The 22,084-nt window shown below is 37.6% G+C and overlaps 1 protein-coding gene across 6 annotated transcripts in view; it reads right to left on the minus strand.

Moving 5' to 3' along the window:
* Positions 1 to 255: 255 nt before the first annotated feature.
* The window catches only part of LOC127967419 (stonustoxin subunit beta), a 123,607-nt gene continuing 101,778 nt past the window's right edge, over positions 256 to 22,084 (minus strand). For 5 of the 6 annotated variants that reach the window (XM_052568319.1, XM_052568321.1, XM_052568318.1 and 2 more), the window contains exons 4-5: positions 19,820 to 19,852; positions 256 to 1,254 (exon numbers count right to left, since the gene is read on the minus strand). In XM_052568319.1, the coding sequence (XP_052424279.1) occupies positions 653 to 1,254; positions 19,820 to 19,852 (635 nt within the window). In that variant the 3' untranslated portion in view covers positions 256 to 652. Of the gene's footprint in view, positions 1,255 to 16,306; positions 17,048 to 19,819; positions 19,853 to 22,084 lie in introns of those variants that run through there. The other variant, XM_052568323.1, reaches the window with a different exon arrangement.

Genomic DNA, 22,084 nt, shown 5'->3' on the forward strand with positions numbered 1-22,084 from the left:
AGAGTACAATAGTATTATTGTAATAATATTTATTTGATTTCTTATAATTCAAATAATAGAAATAATATTGTAGTTGCTATCATTATCAAATCAGCTGATTATGTTTTATCACAAAGTTTAGTCACAATATATTTGATGAAATGCTATGATGAATGTTTTATTTTATAACGTCAGAAACTCTCCTGAAGCTCATGTCAGTCTTGTGATGAAATCGATTATATTCATGATACAAACATCAATTCAGATCTGAACAAGTTCATTTCTCATTGTTTTATTATTTATGAACAAAAACCAGAGAGAAAAACTAATGATGTACTTTTCACAAACATGATTCACAAAGAACTTTTCTGTTGAAAGAACATTTTAATAGAAATAATACAAATTATTGTTCTGACTACAATAAAAACACAAATGTAGATAAACACACACAGACACGCACACACTTTCTCTCTCTCTCACACACACACACACACACTGATCTTATGGTTTATATGATGATTTCTGATACACATTTATTCTGACTGTTATTTCAGTGACAGATGTTCAGCTGCAGTATTAATGTCATGAAGAGACTCTATAACATCTCACTGTCACTGGTTCATCATGCAGCTCAAAGCATTATGGGTAGAATCTCTCGTCAGTCTCTGATCCATCAACACAGTTTCACTGATGATTTATGACCAACAGTGAACCCAGGATAGAGCGGCTGAGTGAATGTGGTCTGGACTGTGTGGATGAGGCTCATTGTGTTTTCAGAGACGCTGTAGAAGGACAGAGTTCCTGCTCCGTGATCCACATACACACCTATTCTACTGATATAATCATTATCATCATCATCATCATACACTCCTGTTCTACTGATATTATCATCATCATACACTCCTGTTCTGCTGATGATGGACTTCACAGGGAGAACAGTCTGTTTGTTATTGTGTCTGAATGAGTAACTGTCACGAAAGCAGATCAAACTCCAGGACTGATTATTATGTCCAAACACAGACTCACCACCCCGTCCCTTCCTGCTGATGCTCTTATATGACACTGATATAAACACATATTCTCCACTGCTCTCAATCTCCCAGTAACAACGTCCACACACACTTTCTTTACACAACACCTGATAGACATCATCAAATCTGTCTGGATGATCAGGATACGACTGAGACTCTTCCACACATGTCACCTCTCTGTTCTCCTCAGACAGAATGAGATCAGTGTTTGCTGTGTTTGGATCCAGTGTGAGAAAACAGCCATCTGAAAACAAGAACAGAGACATTAATAACAACAACAATCACTACAGCTGTGTGTGTGTGTGTGTGTGTGTGTGTGAGAGAGAGAGAGAGTGTGTGTGTGTGTGTGTGCGAGAGTGTGTGTGTGTGTGTGTGAGAGAGAGAGAGAGAGAGAGTGTGTGTGTGTGTGTGTGTGTGTGAGAGAGAGAGAGAGAGAGAGAGAGAGAGAGAGAGAGTGTGTGTGTGTGTGTGAGAGAGAGAGAGTGTGTGTGTGTTGAGAGAGAGAGAGAGAGAGAAATTTTGATTTTTGAAAAAAAACTTTATTTACAATTTTAACAGTATCTTTTCACAATAAGCTGACCATATAATCCATTCAACACATTACACAGAGGGTACTAAAACCTAATGAAATTACAAAGAAAAAAAAATCAAACTGCACACAAAGCACCATGACTGCACCATATCAATTCAAAGCTTGAAAGATCTCTCATAGTTTTATAAAACCGAAAATCAATCAAAACTCTAGATTTTATCAAAGTTAAAAAAAATTTTAAGCCATTTTTGCTTGCCCTAAAATGAAATTCAACAGTTGACAGGTGAAACGTTTTTTCTGAAAGTACTTAAAACCCAAAATGAAAGTCTCAATACAAAAGATTTCATCAAACCTACAAAACAATTCTTTTAATCTCACAAACAAAGGTTCTAATCTAAAACAATGCATGAAAGCATGAAAAACAGTCTCCCTTTGAAGACAGAAAGGGCAAGCAGAATCAACTTCTGGATTCAGCATCGAAATAAAAGAATTGACAGCAAAGGCACCGTGGAGAATTCTCCATTGTATATCACCAAACCTTTTAGACAATGGTGGCTTATATAATGATCTCCATTCAGGTTTTACATCATTTCTCAATTTAAAAATAGAACGCCTTGGTATATCAGTTCTTTTTTCTAACATTTTCTTATTAAAAACCAAAACACAGGCTCTATACAGTTTTTTCCCTTCACTTGACAAAAAAATCTAAGAGCATAGATTCACCTGATTCCAGCAAAAAACCCATACCTTCTTCAAGATTGGGTTTAATAATCAAACATGGAAATGGATCCTCAACATCAGGAGTACAAACCCCTGTAAAAAAGTCTCTTAACAAATGTTCTTCATCGACTGTAAAACATGATTTCAGTTTGACAAAAAAACGAGTTAATAAACGAACAGATCTGATTCCTAAATGATTGGATACATCATCCACATTTTCAAAATGAGGCCCAGTTAAAGTCAACAAATGTCCCAATGTAAAAACCTTGGATTTCTGAAATATGGTGCTGAACCCCGGCAAACAACAGTGAGTAGCAATGTCCAACCGGGCCCCAAGTATCAGTGGTTCCTGCAAGAGCCAGTGGAGAGAAAAAGAGTTCTCAGTCTTTTGAACACGAAAAAAACTCCACACCTTAAAAAGATTTCGATAGAAAGCAGGCAGTTCCGATAAATCCAATTTGGTTGGATCCATTAAAGAGAGGGATTTATCCAGTCCGAAATCCCCAATAGTGTGCAAAATGGTGCAGCTCGCAGCACGCCAGCTGAAATCTGTAGAACCATCAAGTAGTCTTTTTAAAAACTGTAACCGAAAAGCAGCCATTCTACTTTGTAAGTGAATCAAACCATGCCTGCCTTCATCTTTGGGGAGGTATAAAACACTTTGTGGGACCCAGTGCAGTTTGTCCCAAAAAAAGTTGACAAGAGCAGCTTGAACTTCCGCTAAAAACTGTGGTGAAGGGTCTACACAGGCCAATCTATGCCAAAGTGAAGATGCCACTAAGTTATTAACAATGAGAGTTCGCCCCCTATAGGACATATTCGGTAACAACCATTTCCACTTATCCAAGCGCCCCTTAACTTTTTCCATCAGCCCCTCACAATTTTTTTGTAACACACTGTCATCCCCTAAATACACTCCTAAATATTTTATACCCCCACTCCCCCAGCACAAACCATCAGGAAGGCAAGGTTTACCATCAGTCCATTGTCCCAACAATAAAGTATCACATTTTTTTCCAATTAACTCTTGCAGAAGACAACAGTCTAAATTCTTCAATTAAATTAAGTAAAATCTGCACATCACTTTGTCTTTTGATCATCACCACAATATCATCGGCATAGGGTGACAAACAAATCTTATTATTACAAACTGGTAAAAACAAACCACTTAATTGACCTCTTATCTGTTGAAGCAATGGCTCAATAGCCAAGGAATACAACATCCCAGACAAGGAGCAACCTTGTCTGATACCCCTGAGAACCTGAAAAGGAGCACATAAGCCACCATTTATTTTCAGCATACTCTCAACGTCACAATAGAGCACCCTAATCATGGCTATACAATTTTTGCTAAAACCAAAAGCTGTTAGAGCATTCCACAAATATGAGTGCTCTACTCGGTCAACCGCCTTCTCCTGATCCAAAGATATCAAGCCACAGTCCAAATTTAACAATTTAGATATGTAAAAAATATCCAGAATTAGAGAAATATTATCGAATATAGATCTACCAGGGACACAGTATGTCTGATCCGGATGGATAACCTGACCCAACACTCCAGCCAATCTGTTACCCAATGCCTTAGAAAGTATTTTATAGTCGCTACAGAGAAGCGAGACAGGGCGCCAGCTCTTAATAGCTGTAAGGCCCCCTTTTTTTGGAAGAAGAGTGATCACCGCTGTTCTGCAACTCAATGGCAACCCACCCTTTGACAAGCTGTCTCAGTACCTCCAGCAGATCTACACCCAACTCCAACCAAAAAGCCTTACAGAAGTAAATCGGGAGGCCATCCACTCGTGGTGCCCTCCCAGACTCCATGCTTTGCAGGGCCTTATAGAGCTCTTCCAGGGTCAGCACTCCTTCAAGATCATTATTACCCTCCTCTGACACCTTTGGTAGGCTGTCAAGGAAAATGTTGTCCATACAAAACTCTGATTTGAGCTCACTCCTATACAGATTTTGATAAAACTGTACTGCCCTTCCCCGAATATCAGCATGATCCAACAATAACACTCCATCTTCGGAGCGCAATCCATGAATAAAACGTTTCTGCCCATTCTTTTTTTCTAGATTGAAAAAGTATTGGGATGGTGCATCCATCTGGTCTACGCTTTGAAAGCGTGAACGGACCAGAGCCCCCTGTACTTTATGCCCCGGTAGATCAGCTTACTGAGCTTTCTTCTTTGAGCAGGCTTCTAAATAATGAATCTCACCTGTAGATTGAGCCAAATTTTCTAATTCAATTATCTCTCTTTCCAAAAACCCTAAAGAACGAGTCAACTCCTTAGTAAAGTTATGAGTATATTGTTGAGTAAATTGTCTTATTTTTACCTTACCAACATCCCACCACTGTTGCAATGAATGAAAAGAAGACTTCTTTGTTCTGTGAGTTTCCCAGAAATACTTAAATGATTCCTTAAAAAAAACTATCATTTAACAAATTAGTATTAAAATGCCAGTATGCGCTTTTTGTTTTATTGAGTTTAAAATAAGCTTACAGTGAACCATACTGTGATCTGTAAAACTTACTGGTGTTATATAACATTTATTGAAAATACTAAGATGGTGATTAAAACTGTAAAATCTGTCCAGCCTAGCTAATGACACAAGATTATCACGTGTGTGAACCCAAGTGTACTGTCTCTCATTATTATTTAAAGATCTCCAAACATCACATAAATCATACTTTTTAATGATATGAATAGGACGTTTACGTGAAGCCAAATGAGGCTCAATGTGATTTCGATCTAAATTATGCTCAGTACAATTGAAATCACCACCTAGGAACAAGAAGTCTTCAACAGTTTTGTAGAGTTGAACACAGTATGTCTAAAAAAAAACATTCTTTCAACTGGTGCAGTTGGAACATAAACACAAATAAAAATAAACACATAACTTTCAATAACAGCTCTAACTTTTAAAAGTCTACATTTTACTATTTCATCAACAATCGTAATAAATAAGACTAAAATTCTTTGTGAATAAAATGGCAACTCCCCCACTTATTGAGGGGTTATGGCTTAACACAGGGATGCCATCAAACTCCCTCGCCCAGTCAGCAGCATTTTTCAAGTCGCTGTGAGTTTCTTGCAACAAAACGACATCAATATCTTTCTGTTTAATTACTTCATATATCGTAGCTTTTTTCTAGAATCTCTTGCACCGTTAACATTCAAAGTAGCTACATGAACTTCACTCATAAAAAAGAAAAAAGAAAAGAAAAAAAAACACCCAAAAGCCAAAAAAACATCAGCCATTCTACTTTTAAAATGAACTCTCTGCCATTAGGCTTCTTGCTTTTTCAGCAAACTGTTTGACATCAGGAAAATATTCCTGCACGTGCACACCACTTTTATTTTTTGTTAATTTAAGGAATAACTTCATATCATCAAGTCCGTAATCCCGACCAATGAACTCCCCCTGAGAAAGCGTCATACTAGAGTCAGAAGACCCACTATCACTTTCTGTATCCTGATCCACATCGTCTTGCACTTCACTCGTTTTACTTATTTTGGCATCAAATGTTTTTTTAATCATCTTCCTTTTATGAGGCGTTTTGAAAAAATGCTCTTCCTCCTCACAATCCATCACACATGCTTCTTGCAATATCACCAAACTGTTCTCTAAAGCACTTTCATTTTGCTGATCTCCTTTATCCTGAGAAAACTGTGCCACGCTCGGTAAATCTTTCACATTAGCCTCCGGAATGTTTCGGCGCATATTGTGCCCGAGTATTCACACTGCAGTGATGTCGAAGTAACAACACTCTCACCGCCACAGCCGAGCTCGGCCCCTGCAACACCTCCTCAGCTGTGTCTGCAACACCATCACCCCCAGTACTTTCATTAACTACGTTTGTTTCCCTTTCTGAATTTTTTTCAGGACAATTGCGAATTAAATGTCCAGATTTACCGCAAAAAAAAAAAACACTTAGATTTCGCGGTAGTGACAAAAATGACATATTTAAAGTTGTCAATTCGAAAATTTAGCGTCATGTCTAGCTCAACATCATCCTGAATAATCATATATGCGAAACACCTGAACGAAACAATGTATTTCAACAGAGGTGATCCGCTATTGATTGGAATCTTTTTAATCGGAGATACCAATTTTCCATATCGATAATAAATTTGCAGTATTGATGGAGCACTTGAAGATGGGTCATTTGGTCGACTGGTAAACGATGAGCACAAGGCACCAAATTGCAGAATGAAGTTGATCGAAGCAGAAGGGAAGCCACATCTCCGCCTTTTTGCACTGAAGGAAATTACAGCAGGAACTGAAATCACCTATGACTATGGTGGGAAAGAATGGCCCTGGCGTAAAGAGGTGGGTCATTTTGATTTTTTCCCTATGAAGTGGTGTCAAGATTTAAAGCCTATACATCTAGACATCTTTATAACAATGAAATCATCTTTGTCTTAATCGCTACTGTGTGTTAAGCTGTGTGAGTTTCATGATGCCACAGAGATTACACAAATACCAATAGGGGAAGGATGAAGTGCTTTATTCAGCAGAAATCATAAACATGATTAAGTCTCTTTTTATTTATTTATATACTTGTACTAGTTTTCACATAACGTGTAAACATTTTACTAGTTAAACTTTTTCCAAATACTTTTTCCAAACTATAATTCCTGACTAAATGTATAATCAAGTGAAACATTATGAAGTTTCAATAACAGTATACAATACTATACCATTCAAAAGCTTGATGTAAATAATATAAATGTAACAAATAGATAACTGTAACAAATGTAAAAACAATGCAGTTATTTCAATTTATTCCCCCTAAAAACCAGCTGATAATGATAATGATCATAATATATCATAATAATGATGATAATAATAACAATAAATGTTTTTTTTTTTTTGTAGAAAATAAGATTGTTAAAAGGATTTCTGAAGGATTGTGTGACTGAAGTAAGGATGCCAAAAAATATGTTTGAAAGTCAGCTTTGATTGTCCCTAATAAACTGTTTAACTGCTCCCCCAAGTGGATATTAAATTATGTTGTGGGATAATTAAATATATTCTAAATAAACTACAAACATAAAATTATATAGATTTATTTTGTTCTCACATTCTTTCTTGTAAGTCCTCCCTCAGAGTGGCACAGTTGAATGGGAGGCTCATTATGCGGCTCATTATGCAGCTCATTATGCAGCTCATTATGCAGGCCTTTGTCTTCTCAGGTGTAAATCACAATGATATTCATGATAGTTGACGCCTACTCGCATATGACTTTTACCAACAAAAAGTGTCTTAGAAAATTTAAATCAATATATTGTTTTCTGTAAGTGAGTAAACAAGATGATTTTCACATAATTTAGAAAGAAAAATTCTAGGCTACAAGCTCCAGTTCTCAACAATCCCGGGAACCAATGTTATGTATGTGTTTTATGGCCTTATTCAAGTGATTTAACATTTTTAGTTTTTCACTAACCATGCATAACATTTTTTTTCTCAAAAATACAATCATGTACATTAGGGGTGTAACGGTTCACAAAATTCACAGTTCGGTTAGATACGATACACTGGTGTCACGGTTCGGTTCGGTACGGTTCGGTACGTTTTAGATAGAGCAAAAAGAAAAAGATAAATTTCCTTGATTTTTTTATTTTTTTATTTTATTTATTAAAACTAACAAAGTATGTTTTTTTTTTTTTACATTGAACAATAATGGAGCTATTCTTTATCCATCTTCTATGGTGTTTTCTTAGCAGCATACTGTATAAAACAAAATAACTCCTTATAAAAAAAATAAAAATAAATGTAATGTTGTAGTAGTTATGAACAAATACAAAGATGTAACTCTTTTTATATGGAACTCTATAACTCTTTATATTGAGTGTGTTTTTACTCAATTGGTTCTCTATAGGGCTTATGTTTTTTGGAACAAAGCAGGAATTACGGTCTGGCTGAAATGGGCTCGTGAAGGAATAATGTAACGGGGCTCAATTACATTAAGCATGTTCTTAAAACCTGCGTTTTCCACTACAGAGTAAGGTCTCGTATCCGCAGCTATAGCACAAATGCAGCATTCGCTGCGGTGATGTCCATAGTACGGAGCCCGGGACGTCACCTGTAGGAGAAAAAAAATCAATCCGTGGCGACGGTTTTGCAATCCGTCCCCTCAGTTTATAAACCGTACTCACGAATTCATAAACTGTTCCCTCGGTTTAACAAATCGTGCCCAAGGATTAACAAACCGTGCCCACCAAATTCCAATCCGTGCACTCAGATTTTGTAAACTGTACCCTCGGTTTTTGAAAAAATTCCATTATTATACAGTAGCCTAACATAAACATATAAGTTGGTGTTTTTTTTTCTTCGGGAGTGTCAGGGGCGTTGCCTGTTACGTCGTTTGGGTTATTGGGCTACCTTGTTGAACACATAACATTATATTTCACACACCTTTTTTATTTTCCAAATTTAATTGATTAGTCCAACGAACCATTCGGTACGGTTCAATACGAATACGCGTATCGTTACACCCCTAATGTACATACATGCTGAACACATATTATTATAGCCCAGATTGTGCTGATTACAGTGAGATTAGACTTTACCCATTTAGATGTTCATAAGAAACTGAAAAAAGCACAAATGTCATGACAAAACTTCTCCAGGCCAAAAAAATTTCTCCAAAAATACCATTAGACTCCAGAGGCTTAATTAAGACATTTAAAACAAGCAGGGCTGTAACATAACCCATTAAAAAATGCACACCAGGTCTACACCGGACACAAGTGGAAGGATCCAACAAAAGACAACAGAACACAGTGATGGATACACTGGACACGATCCCCATCAGTTATCTGATGCTCGTTCTGTTTATGATGAAATGTTCTGACACTGCGTTCAGATGATTTGACACTAGTGTGATGTCATCAAGTTTAGACACACTTTTAGCACAGTGGGGCACGGATGACTACTCTCGCATCCGGTGTAGACACAGAAATATGCTTTCGCCCAGCACTAAAAGCAAGTAAAGAAGGCTCCCTTTAAAATCACTTATGTTGTCAGTTAATGAAGCTCTTTTTTACATCATGTGTATTTTGTTGATTATAATGAGAGAACTTGAGTTTAATCGTGAGGACGTTTAATTAATCCACCCATTCTTTAGAGTTTCAAAGATTTAGCTAAATCGTGCAGGTTTAATTTATTAGTTTCTAGTTTTAGGCTAATTAGCCATAAATAATGTGAATGAAATTATACAGTGCTTCATGTTTAAACATGCAACAATTTCTTAATCAGTTTACAGACAAATGTCTTTTTTTCCAAGAAGTGATCTGTCAAAATAAAGGACAGGTAACAAATAACAAAAATGCATGTTGTTTTATTAAAGGAATTTTAAAATATAAATTAAAATATAGGCATAATATATTAAAATATTGACATTGCATATTAATCCATGTAGCCTACCACCCTAAAATAGGCTACCACTTTTAATGCTCCGATGCAAAGTAAACCACAATTTCTTTTGAATAATATAACGCATAATTAATATAATATAAATAATACTGCACACCTTTTAAATGTGTCAAATCTAAAATATGGTTTAATACCATGTAGCTTCGAGAAAATATAATCACAGGCTCAGGCACAGGCTTGACATTTATCCTGCTTGAATTCGTTCTAAGAAATGCACATTATATATATATATACAGTACAGACCAAAAGTTTGGAAAGATTACTATTTTTTATGTTTTTGAAAGAAGTTTCTTCTGCTCATCAAGCCTGCATTTAATTGATCAAAAATACAGATTTTTTTTTTATATTGTGATATATTATTACAATTTAAAATAATTGTTTTTAAATTTATTATACTTTAAATGATCATTTATTTCTGTGATGCAAAGCTGAATTTTTAGGATCATTATCACATGATCCTTTAGAAATCATTCTAATATGATGATTCATTATCAAAGTTGGAAACAGTTCTGCTGCTTAATATTTTTTCAGAACATGTGATACTTTTTTAGGATACTTTGATGAATAAGAAAGTAAAAAAGAAGAAGCTATGTTTTTAAAATATTAATATTTTGTAATAACAATAACTTCTTTTTAAATAAAATCAATACTTTTATTCAGCAAGGATGTGTTAAATTGATAAAAGTGATAGTAAAGAAAATATATTATTAGAATATATATTATTAGAATTTTTTTATTATTTTGAATAAATGCAGTTCTTTTAAATCTTTTATTCATCAAATATATTAGACAGCAGAACTGTTTCCAACACTCATAATAAATCAGAATATTAGAATGATTTCTAAATGATCATGTGATAGACTGGATGTTACATGTGACACTGAAGGCTGGAGAATGATGCTGAAAATTCAGCTTTGCATCACAGGAATAAATTATTTTTTTAAGTATATTCAAATAGAAAACTATTATTTTAAGTTATAATAATATTTCACAATATTACAGTTTTTTTCTGTATTTTTGATCAGATAAACGCAGGCTTGATGAGCAGAAGAAAATTATTTCAAAAACATTAAAAATAGTAATGTTTCCAAACTTTTGGTCTGTACTGTGTATATATATATATATATATATATATATATATATATATATATACATATACACTCACAGTGGGTGGCCATCCAAAACGGTAGGTCTACCGCCGCCGCGTCTGCAAAGTGCATTAGCATATTTTGACCACTGAGTGGCGCTTTAATCACACGTTTTCAAAAAAGCGCATAAAAAGAAAAACACTCTAGGCTAATTAAAATGTTTAATATTCACATATGAAAGTTTAGTCCTTATGAAGATATGTCATTTCTTAAAACTAATTCAAATCTATGAGTCTGTGCTTATATTTTCTCTACACCATATTTTAGATTTGACACATTTAAATAGTTTGAAGTATTATTTAGATAATATTAATTATGTGTTATATTATTCAGAAGAAATTGTGGTTTACTTTGCATCGGAGCATAAAAAGTTGTAGCCTATAGTGAGCTAGGCTTGCGTGATTTATGAATTATTTTCTTTATTTTAGTAAAACGTGAGGCACTGTATAATATCGCTCCCAATATTAAGGCCTAATTAAAACAAGAAACAAATAAATTAAATCTGCACAATTTAAATAAATCTTTGAAACTTAAAAGAATGGATGGATTAATAAAACGTCCTCACGATTAAACTCAAGTTCTCTCTCATTATCATCAACAAAATGCACACTAAGTAAAAAAGAGCTTCATTAATTAACAACTTCAATGATTTTAAAGGGAGTCTTCTTTACTTGCTTTCATATAATTTAATTAAAGTAAAAATAAATAAAATTAAGAACAAAATTGCAGCCACATTTAAATACAGGTTTGTATAATATTCCTTAAATTATTAAATTATCAGAGTGCAAGATCAGCATTTATTCTTATTTGTCCACATATTTTAATTATATATTCATTCATTACAAATTTTGTTTGGTTTTATTTTGGATAACTGCATGTAAAAAAAAAATATTTACTTTGTAATGCATATGGAAAATGTGAATTATTATTCAAATTCAAGTGTTTGTGTAAAAATTATTCATTATAATTATCACTAGTGTTCTTGTTTGTCACGGTTCCTGGATCGACACTGGGCTGTGTTCTATTCAGAGATCATCACTAGTGTTCTTGTTTGTCATGGTTCCTGGATCGACACTGGGCTGTGTTCTATTCAGAGATCATCACTAGTGTTCTCGTTTGTTCTATTCAGAGATCATCACTAGTGTTCTTGTTTGTCACGGTTCCTGGATCGACACTGGGCTGTGTTCTATTCAGAGATCATCACTAGTGTTCTTGTTTGTCATGGTTCCTGGATCGACACTGGGCTGTGTTCTATTCAGAGATCATCACTAGTGTTCTTGTTTGTCATGGTTCCTGGATCGACACTGGGCTGTGTTCTATTCAGAGATCATCACTAGTGTTCTTGTTTGTCACGGTTCCTGGATCGACACTGGGCTGTGTTCTATTCAGAGATCATCACTAGTGTTCTTGTTTGTCACGGTTCCTGGATCGACACTGGGCTGTGTTCTATTCAGAGATCATCACTAGTGCCCTTGTTTGTCACGGTTCCTAGATCGACACTGGGCTGTGTTCTATTCAGAGATCATCACTAGTGTCCTTGTTTGTCACGGTTCCTAGATCGACACTGGGCTGTGTTCTATTCAGAGATCATCACTAGTGTTCTTGTTTGTCACGGTTCCTGGATCGACACTGGGCTGTGTTCTATTCAGAGATCATCACTAGTGTCCTTGTTTGTCACAGTTCCTAGATCGACACTGGGCTGTGTTCTATTTGTTCTATTCAGAGATCATCACTAGTGTTCTTGTTTGTCACGGTTCCTGGATCGACACTGGGCTGTGTTCTATTCAGAGATCATCACTAGTGTTCTTGTTTGTCATGGTTCCTGGATCGACACTGGGCTGTGTTCTATTCAGAGATCATCACTAGTGTTCTTGTTTGTCATGGTTCCTGGATTGACACTGGGCTGTGTTCTATTCAGAGATCATCACTAGTGTTCTTGTTTGTCACGGTTCCTGGATCGACACTGGGCTGTGTTCTATTCAGAGATCATCACTAGTGCCCTTGTTTGTCACGGTTCCTAGATCGACACTGGGCTGTGTTCTATTCAGAGATCATCACTAGTGTCCTTGTTTGTCACGGTTCCTAGATCGACACTGGGCTGTGTTCTATTCAGAGATCATCACTAGTGTTCTTGTTTGTCACGGTTCCTGGATCGACACTGGGCTGTGTTCTATTCAGAGATCATCACTAGTGTCCTTGTTTGTCACAGTTCCTAGATCGACACTGGGCTGTGTTCTATTCAGAGATCATCACTAGTGTCCTTGTTTGTTCTATTCAGAGATCATCACTAGTGTTCTTGTTTGTCACGGTTCCTGGATCGACACTGGGCTGTGTTCTATTCAGAGATCATCACTAGTGTCCTTGTTTGTTCTATTCAGAGATCATCACTAGTGTTCTTGTTTGTCACGGTTCCTGGATCGACACTGGGCTGTGTTCTATTCAGAGATCATCACTAGTGTCCTTGTTTGTCATGGTTCCTGGATCGACACTGGGCTGTGTTCTATTCAGAGATCATCACTAGTGTTCTTGTTTGTCACGGTTCCTGGATCGACACTGGGCTGTGTTCTATTCAGAGATCATCACTAGTGTTCTTGTTTGTCACAGTTCCTAGATCGACACTGGGCTGTGTTCTATTCAGAGATCATCACTAGTGTCCTTGTTTGTTCTATTCAGAGATCATCACTAGTGTTCTTGTTTGTCACGGTTCCTGGATCGACACTGGGCTGTGTTCTATTCAGAGATCATCACTAGTGTCCTTGTTTGTTCTATTCAGAGATCATCACTAGTGTTCTTGTTTGTCACGGTTCCTGGATCGACACTGGGCTGTGTTCTATTCAGAGATCATCACTAGTGTCCTTGTTTGTCATGGTTCCTGGATCGACACTGGGCTGTGTTCTATTCAGAGATCATCACTAGTGTTCTCGTTTGTCACGGTTCCTGGATCGACACTGGGCTGTGTTCTATTCAGAGATCATCACTAGTGTTCTTGTTTGTTCTATTCAGAGATCATCACTAGTGTTCTTGTTTGTCACGGTTCCTGGATCGACACTGGGCTGTGTTCTATTCAGAGATCATCACTAGTGTCCTTGTTTGTCATGGTTCCTGGATCGACACTGGGCTGTGTTCTATTCAGAGATCATCACTAGTGTTCTTGTTTGTCACGGTTCCTGGATCGACACTGGGCTGTGTTCTATTCAGAGATCATCACTAGTGTTCTTGTTTGTTCTATTCAGAGATCATCACTAGTGTTCTTGTTTGTCACGGTTCCTGGATCGACACTGGGCTGTGTTCTATTCAGAGATCATCACTAGTGTTCTTGTTTGTCACGGTTCCTGGATCGACACTGGGCTGTGTTCTATTCAGAGATCATCACTAGTGTTCTCGTTTGTCACGGTTCCTGGATCGACACTGGGCTGTGTTCTATTCAGAGATCATCACTAGTGTTCTTGTTTGTTCTATTCAGAGATCATCACTAGTGTTCTCGTTTGTCACGGTTCCTGGATCGACACTGGGCTGTGTTCTATTCAGAGATCATCACTAGTGTTCTTGTTTGTTCTATTCAGAGATCATCACTAGTGTTCTTGTTTGTCACGGTTCCTGGATCGACACTGGGCTGTGTTCTATTCAGAGATCATCACTAGTGTTCTTGTTTGTCACGGTTCCTGGATCGACACTGGGCTGTGTTCTATTCAGAGATCATCACTAGTGTTCTTGTTTGTTCTATTCAGAGATCATCACTAGTGTTCTCGTTTGTCACGGTTCCTGGATCGACACTGGGCTGTGTTCTATTCAGAGATCATCACTAGTGTTCTTGTTTGTTCTATTCAGAGATCATCACTAGTGTTCTTGTTTGTCACGGTTCCTGGATCGACACTGGGCTGTGTTCTATTCAGAGATCATCACTAGTGTTCTTGTTTGTCACGGTTCCTGGATCGACACTGGGCTGTGTTCTATTCAGAGATCATCACTAGTGTTCTCGTTTGTCACGGTTCCTGGATCGACACTGGGCTGTGTTCTATTCAGAGATCATCACTAGTGTTCTTGTTTGTCACGGTTCCTGGATCGACACTGGGCTGTGTTCTATTCAGAGATCATCACTAGTGTTCTCGTTTGTCACGGTTCCTGGATCGACACTGGGCTGTGTTCTATTCAGAGATCATCACTAGTGTTCTTGTTTGTTCTATTCAGAGATCATCACTAGTGTTCTCGTTTGTCACGGTTCCTGGATCGACACTGGGCTGTGTTCTATTCAGAGATCATCACTAGTGTTCTTGTTTGTTCTATTCAGAGATCATCACTAGTGTTCTTGTTTGTCACGGTTCCTGGATCGACACTGGGCTGTGTTCTATTCAGAGATCATCACTAGTGTTCTTGTTTGTCACGGTTCCTGGATCGACACTGGGCTGTGTTCTATTCAGAGATCATCACTAGTGTTCTTGTTTGTTCTATTCAGAGATCATCACTAGTGTTCTCGTTTGTCACGGTTCCTGGATCGACACTGGGCTGTGTTCTATTCAGAGATCATCACTAGTGTTCTTGTTTGTTCTATTCAGAGATCATCACTAGTGTTCTTGTTTGTCACGGTTCCTGGATCGACACTGGGCTGTGTTCTATTCAGAGATCATCACTAGTGTTCTTGTTTGTCACGGTTCCTGGATCGACACTGGGCTGTGTTCTATTCAGAGATCATCACTAGTGTTCTCGTTTGTCACGGTTCCTGGATCGACACTGGGCTGTGTTCTATTCAGAGATCCTCACTAGTGTTCTTGTTTGTTCTATTCAGAGATCATCACTAGTGTTCTTGTTTGTCACGGTTCCTGGATCGACACTGGGCTGTGTTCTATTCAGAGATCATCACTAGTGTCCTTGTTTGTCATGGTTCCTGGATCGACACTGGGCTGTGTTCTATTCAGAGATCATCACTAGTGTTCTTGTTTGTCACTGTTCCTGGATCGACACTGGGCTGTGTTCTATTCAGAGATCATCACTAGTGTCCTTGTTTGTCATGGTTCCTGGATCGACACTGGGCTGTGTTCTATTCAGAGATCATCACTAGTGTTCTTGTTTGTCACGGTTCCTGGATCGACACTGGGCTGTGTTCTATTCAGAGATCATCACTAGTGTTCTTGTTTGTTCTATTCAGAGATCATCACTAGTGTTCTTGTTTGTCATGGTTCCTGGATCGACACTGGGCTGTGTTCTATTCAGAGATCATCACTAGTGTTCTTGTTTGTCATGGTTCCTGGATCGACACTGGGCTGTGTTCTATTCAGAGATCATCACTAGTGTCCTTGTTTGTCACGGTTCCTGGATCGACACTGGGCTGTGTTCTATTCAGAGATCATCACTAGTGTTCTTGTTTGTTCTATTCAGAGATCATCACTAGTGTTCTTGTTTGTCACGGTTCCTGGATCGACACTGGGCTGTGTTCTATTCAGAGATCATCACTAGTGTTCTTGTTTGTTCTATTCAGAGATCATCACTAGTGTTCTTGTTTGTCACGGTTCCTGGATCGACACTGGGCTGTGTTCTATTCAGAGATCATCACTAGTGTTCTTGTTTGTCACGGTTCCTGGATCGACACTGGGCTGTGTTCTATTCAGAGATCATCACTAGTGTTCTCGTTTGTCACGGTTCCTGGATCGACACTGGGCTGTGTTCTATTCAGAGATCCTCACTAGTGTTCTTGTTTGTTCTATTCAGAGATCATCACTAGTGTTCTTGTTTGTCACGGTTCCTGGATCGACACTGGGCTGTGTTCTATTCAGAGATCATCACTAGTGTCCTTGTTTGTCATGGTTCCTGGATCGACACTGGGCTGTGTTCTATTCAGAGATCATCACTAGTGTTCTTGTTTGTCACTGTTCCTGGATCGACACTGGGCTGTGTTCTATTCAGAGATCATCACTAGTGTTCTTGTTTGTCATGGTTCCTGGATCGACACTGGGCTGTGTTCTATTCAGAGATCATCACTAGTGTCCTTGTTTGTCACGGTTCCTAGATCGACACTGGGCTGTGTTCTATTCCGAGGAGATCATCACTAGTGTCCTTGTTTACATCGACACTGGGCTGTGTTCTATTCAGAGATCATCACTAGTGTCCTTGTTTGTCACGGTTCCTGGATCGACACTGGGCTGTGTTCTATTCAGAGATCATCACTAGTGTCCTTGTTTACATCGACACTGGGCTGTGTTCTTTGTCTGTGTTCAAAAAATTTACTCAAGTAAATGTAACAAACTAAATGTAACTCGTTACTACCCACCTCTGTGTATGTTTATCTAATTGACAAAAAAAAAATATTATGTCTTTCAATTAGCTAAGAAATAATATACACTGCTGGACAATAACCAATATTTTGTATACTATAGTATTTTTGATATACATTTTCCTAATAACAGTTTTATGATTGTGATTCAGAGATCATCACTATGATTCAGCTTAGCTACAGTAATAACTGGATGTATTCCTCTATATTAGGGATTTGCTGTCAAGTCATAAGTTATTTATTCTGTGAGTCTGTTTTGGACTATCAGCGCAAGAGCGCCCTCCAGCTTCGTGTATGAATGAAACAGACACTGCAGCAGAGTGTTGAGTGCTCCATCAAGTTCATGTTTTGAATATGAATAAAACATATCCAAAACGATGTGACTATCTTGTCTCTTTTAATTTAAAACTAGATTTATTCACACTGGCCCTTGAAAATGTCTGTGTGAACACACTTCAGAGAGCAGGGAAAGATTGTAGGTTTTTTCAAAAGTGATCGTTACTGAAAGCGGTTCTCATCAATGCACGCTTCCTGATAAAAAAAAACAACATAAATAAAAATTAAAAAACCTTCATTTTACACAACTTCTTTACTGTTCAAGCATTGGACTTCCTTTGTGTTACAGAGACATAGATTAAGCTTGGCGAATTATGCTCACTTGCTGGATTGTCACCACAGGACTGTAATTTTTTAAACACCCCGTGCTTGTCTGAACACGGTGAGGGCCTAGTGATGAACTTTTACTATTATTCTATAGCAATTTTGAGGTGCAACTATATCAAATACTGCTAGCAAACCCCACCACTATAGTTTTGGTGTATCGTCCTACCACACAAGACACAATTTCTTAACGATTTGCTGCATTTGTGGAGGATCTTGTTACTGCTCATGATAAAATATTGCTGTTGAGGGATTTTAATATTCATGTTTGTTGCACATCCAAAAGTTTATTCCTGGAGTTTTGAGTTCCTGATGTTATTGAGTCATTTGACATTGTTCAGTGGGTTTCTGACCAAACGCATTTAGTCCATACTCTGGACTTTGTTTTTAACTCATGGACTATATGTATCGGACATTTCAACCATTTCTGATCACATGCCTGTTTTTTTTCAGGTTTCTTTATCCCTCCTTTATCATTTCTTTATGAGTGTGTCAAAAATTAAGTAGTCCTGCGAACCTGTATTGTCATAACTACTAGTCCTACTCGAGAAAATGGTTCAAGCTATTTCACTGTCAACAGTGAAGATTAACTAAAAATGCTGATAGCCTGTTTATCTTTTAAAGGGTCCTATGTTGAATTCAGAAACCCTTGTTATTAGAGACACTGTTGGCTGTTAAGTGAGCTGAGGCCAGCAGCTTAATGCTCACTGTGTCGAGTGGGGCGGGGCCGAGGGATGTGGGAACGAGCGAGGCTGGTGGAGTTATTGGGAAATCTGCGACACCTGCAACCCACCACGGTTCTCGAGTCCCACAGAGGAGATGGAAGGATATAAAACTGGAGCGACGACAGTGAAGGACGAGAGAGGACCAGGCCTGGGCCTATTTTATGTTTTGGCTTTTATTTGTGCGCGTCAGTCGCCGTGAGGGGCTGACGCGCTGTTTTGTGTTTATTTTTGTAATTAAAGTTTCATTTTGATTGTGCGTCAGATCCCGCCTCTTTCTTCCCGATGAATATGAAGATTTTATTATTACACTCACGTTCTTGCACACACTCCAAAGTAACGCGAGCGAGCGACAGCCATTGTGATTCACTCGTCAGATGAGGTTCATTAAATTTACACTAATATGATAGTTTCCCTCGGATTTTCCAAGCAAATCTTTGAGTTCTTCATATAAAAATTTGTTTACAGTCCTCATTTTTAAAGTTTCATTATGTGCTTTTCACACATTGACAATAAAAAGCAATTCATACTTGAAAAATCTTTCATAAATCCCCTTTAATATTTTTATTTTGTCCAAGTGGCTAACTCCAGCTAGAAAGCTAACATCATGTGTCAGCTAGCAAGCAAAGTTCTAGAGCAGTTGTTATATTATGGAGTGGAAATGATAAATGAGACAACGAATGATCCTCTGCAGCCATCTAGTGGTTATAGTGGCAATATCATGACATGGGCTTTATCACTTTTTCGACCCTGATGAGTTTGTATCCTTCCATGCCCAAGTTAGTTAATGGTCTTTTGGTCATTGACTAACAGAACGTTTTCTGTGGGAGTTACTGTTAGGGGCTAGAATACAGGGGAGCACCAACACAGATCTTGCATATCTCTCAGCAAATGTACAGTTGCGCCCTGAGAATGAGTTGAGTGTTTGCTGTGTTTGGATCCGGTCTGAGAAAAACATGCATTTGATCCAAGACATTTATAACACAATAACAATCACTAAAGTTGTGAGTGTGGGTGAGTGTGATTTCACCAAGTACAACATGTTCCTGGATTAACATCCTTGTTGATTTTTGAACAACATTCCATTCGATCAGGGTTAAGTGCTTCTACACTCTTGTTGATCAGCTATCATTTCACACTGATTTTAGGAATAAATTATGGGTAGGGTTAGGTTAATTCTATATTTTTGGACAGTTATGTTGATCTAGGATCAACAAAAGATGTTGATCCAGGAACAAGTCTTACTTGGCAAAATCACAGCAACCGTGAGTGTGAGTGAATTCAAATCATCACTTATATAGTTACATTTTTTTTTGGTTACTTACATTGTAGGAATTCGTTCCTGGTCCAGTCAGTGACTGTGGAAATCAACAGACAAAAACAGTGTCACATTTAGTCAGTAAACAAACAAAATCATGAACACACAGTGCAGCATGATTAATTAAATTACATCTTCAAAAGGGACAGTTATAGGATTTAATTTTTATGGGGGCTTAGCCCTTACTACTGTTACTGATAACACCACCCTGTGTTGTTGCTGTGTATTGCAGAAACACATATGGACACAATCACATATGTGAAGAACCAACATAATTTCTGCATTTACACGCTGCAGTTACAACATGAATGCAGTCATAAATGAAGCAATATTCACAAGATAAAGACATAAATCAGTGCTCCTGGATTAATTACTTTATCTTAATTCCAGTAGACTAAAAACTTTGTAGTCTTTGTTTTATTTCTTGAGAAGTGTTTCTTTTTTTTCTTTGCCATGTATTACAGTTTTTCTCGATTGCTTCAACACATTTCCTGAAACTATGCCTCGTATTCTCAAAACAGTAAACACAAATCCATAACTTCTAATTCGATTGCACAAACTTTCTATATTCAAGTCAAAATGAAGCTCTACACTCAAAACAACTCAATCTTGCTGAAAAACCAAACTTTGCTCTCAGATATGACACACAAACAGTCAAAAACACATACTTCAACACAGTTTTACACACTGATTAGATAAATTCAAAACAATATTACAAAAAACGGTAGTAAGCGTGGTACTCTCCAAATGTTTTTTTCTTTAATTTAATGTACTGTAGAGTACAGTACAACACCGCAAACAACAACTAAAGTAATTACTCTGCCCAAGTATCCCGTTTTTGGTCTGGAACAGGCCAAAGAACCTTTTCAACATCACAGGCTACCCTGTGGGTAAAATCCTCTCGCTGACCTGATGTCCTTGTGTCACTGTTCACAAACAAGAGAGTCAAAATGCTTAGTCACGTTCAAGTCAAAATGAAGCTTGAGGGTATTAACATCCAAGGTATTAACTTATAAAGCCCTGAATAGTTTAGCACCTCAGTATTTGAATGAGCTCCTTTTACATTATAATCCTCTGTTCGCTACGTTCTCAAAACTCAGGCAATTTGATAATACCTAGAATATCAAAATCAACTGCGGGCGGCAGATCCTTTTCCTATTTGGCGTCTAAACTCTGGTATAACCTATCTAACATTGTTCGGGAGGCAGACACACTCTTGCAGTTTAAATCTAGATTAAAGACCCATCTCTTTAACCTGGCTTACACATAACATACTAATATTCTTTTAATATCCAAATCCGTTAAAGGATTTTTAGGCTGCATTAATTAGGTAAACCAGAACCGGAAACACCTCACATAACACCCTATGTACTTGCTACATCATTAGAAGAACGGCATCTACGCTAATATTTGTCTGTTTCTCTCTTGTTCCGAGGTCACTGTGGCCACCAGATCCAGTCTGTATCCAGATCAGAGGGTCACTGCAGTCACCCGGATCCAGTACGTATCCAGACCAGATGGTGGATCAGCACCTAGAAAGGACCTCTACTGCCCTGAAAGACAGCGGAGACCAGGACAACTAGAGCCCCAGATACAGATCCCCTGTAAAGACCTTGTCTCAGAGGAGCACCAGGACAAGACCACAGGAAACAGATCATTCTTCTGCACAATCTGACTTTGCTGCAGTCTGGAATTGAACTACTGGTTTCGTCTGGTCAGAGGAGAACTGACCCCCAACTGAGCCTGGTTTCTCCCAAGGTTTTTTTCTCCTGTTTTCCTAATGAATGTTGTTCAGTTGCTTTGACGCAATGTATTTTGTTTAAAGCGCTATATAAATAAAGGTGACTTGACTTGACTTAGTCTAGCACAGATAATAAATTTAATACTAAAAGAGTGTGGATATGATTGTTCAAATTAAAGAGGATCCTTACCAAAATATCCCCTCTATTTATTTAGGAGACCAAGTATTAAATGTGGTTAATAAAATACAATACCTGGGTCACATTATTAGAGATGATTTAAATGATGATGGCGATGTGCAGCGTTGGTGCTATAAGTTAAAATGGACTGGCAAATATGTTGGCTAGTAAATTTTACATGTGCACTGATGGATGTTAAAATTGCACTTTTTAGAGCTTAATTTACTTCATTTTATTTATCACATTTACTGGTGTAGTTATAATGAAGCTAAACTGAAAAAGCTTCAGGTGGCCTTTACTCACACATTAAGAATTCTGCTTAAACACCCAAGGTGGATAAGTACAAGCCAAAT

Source organism: Carassius gibelio, chromosome A4 (assembly GCF_023724105.1).
Source record: "Carassius gibelio isolate Cgi1373 ecotype wild population from Czech Republic chromosome A4, carGib1.2-hapl.c, whole genome shotgun sequence".
Taxonomy (NCBI): domain Eukaryota; kingdom Metazoa; phylum Chordata; class Actinopteri; order Cypriniformes; family Cyprinidae; genus Carassius; species Carassius gibelio.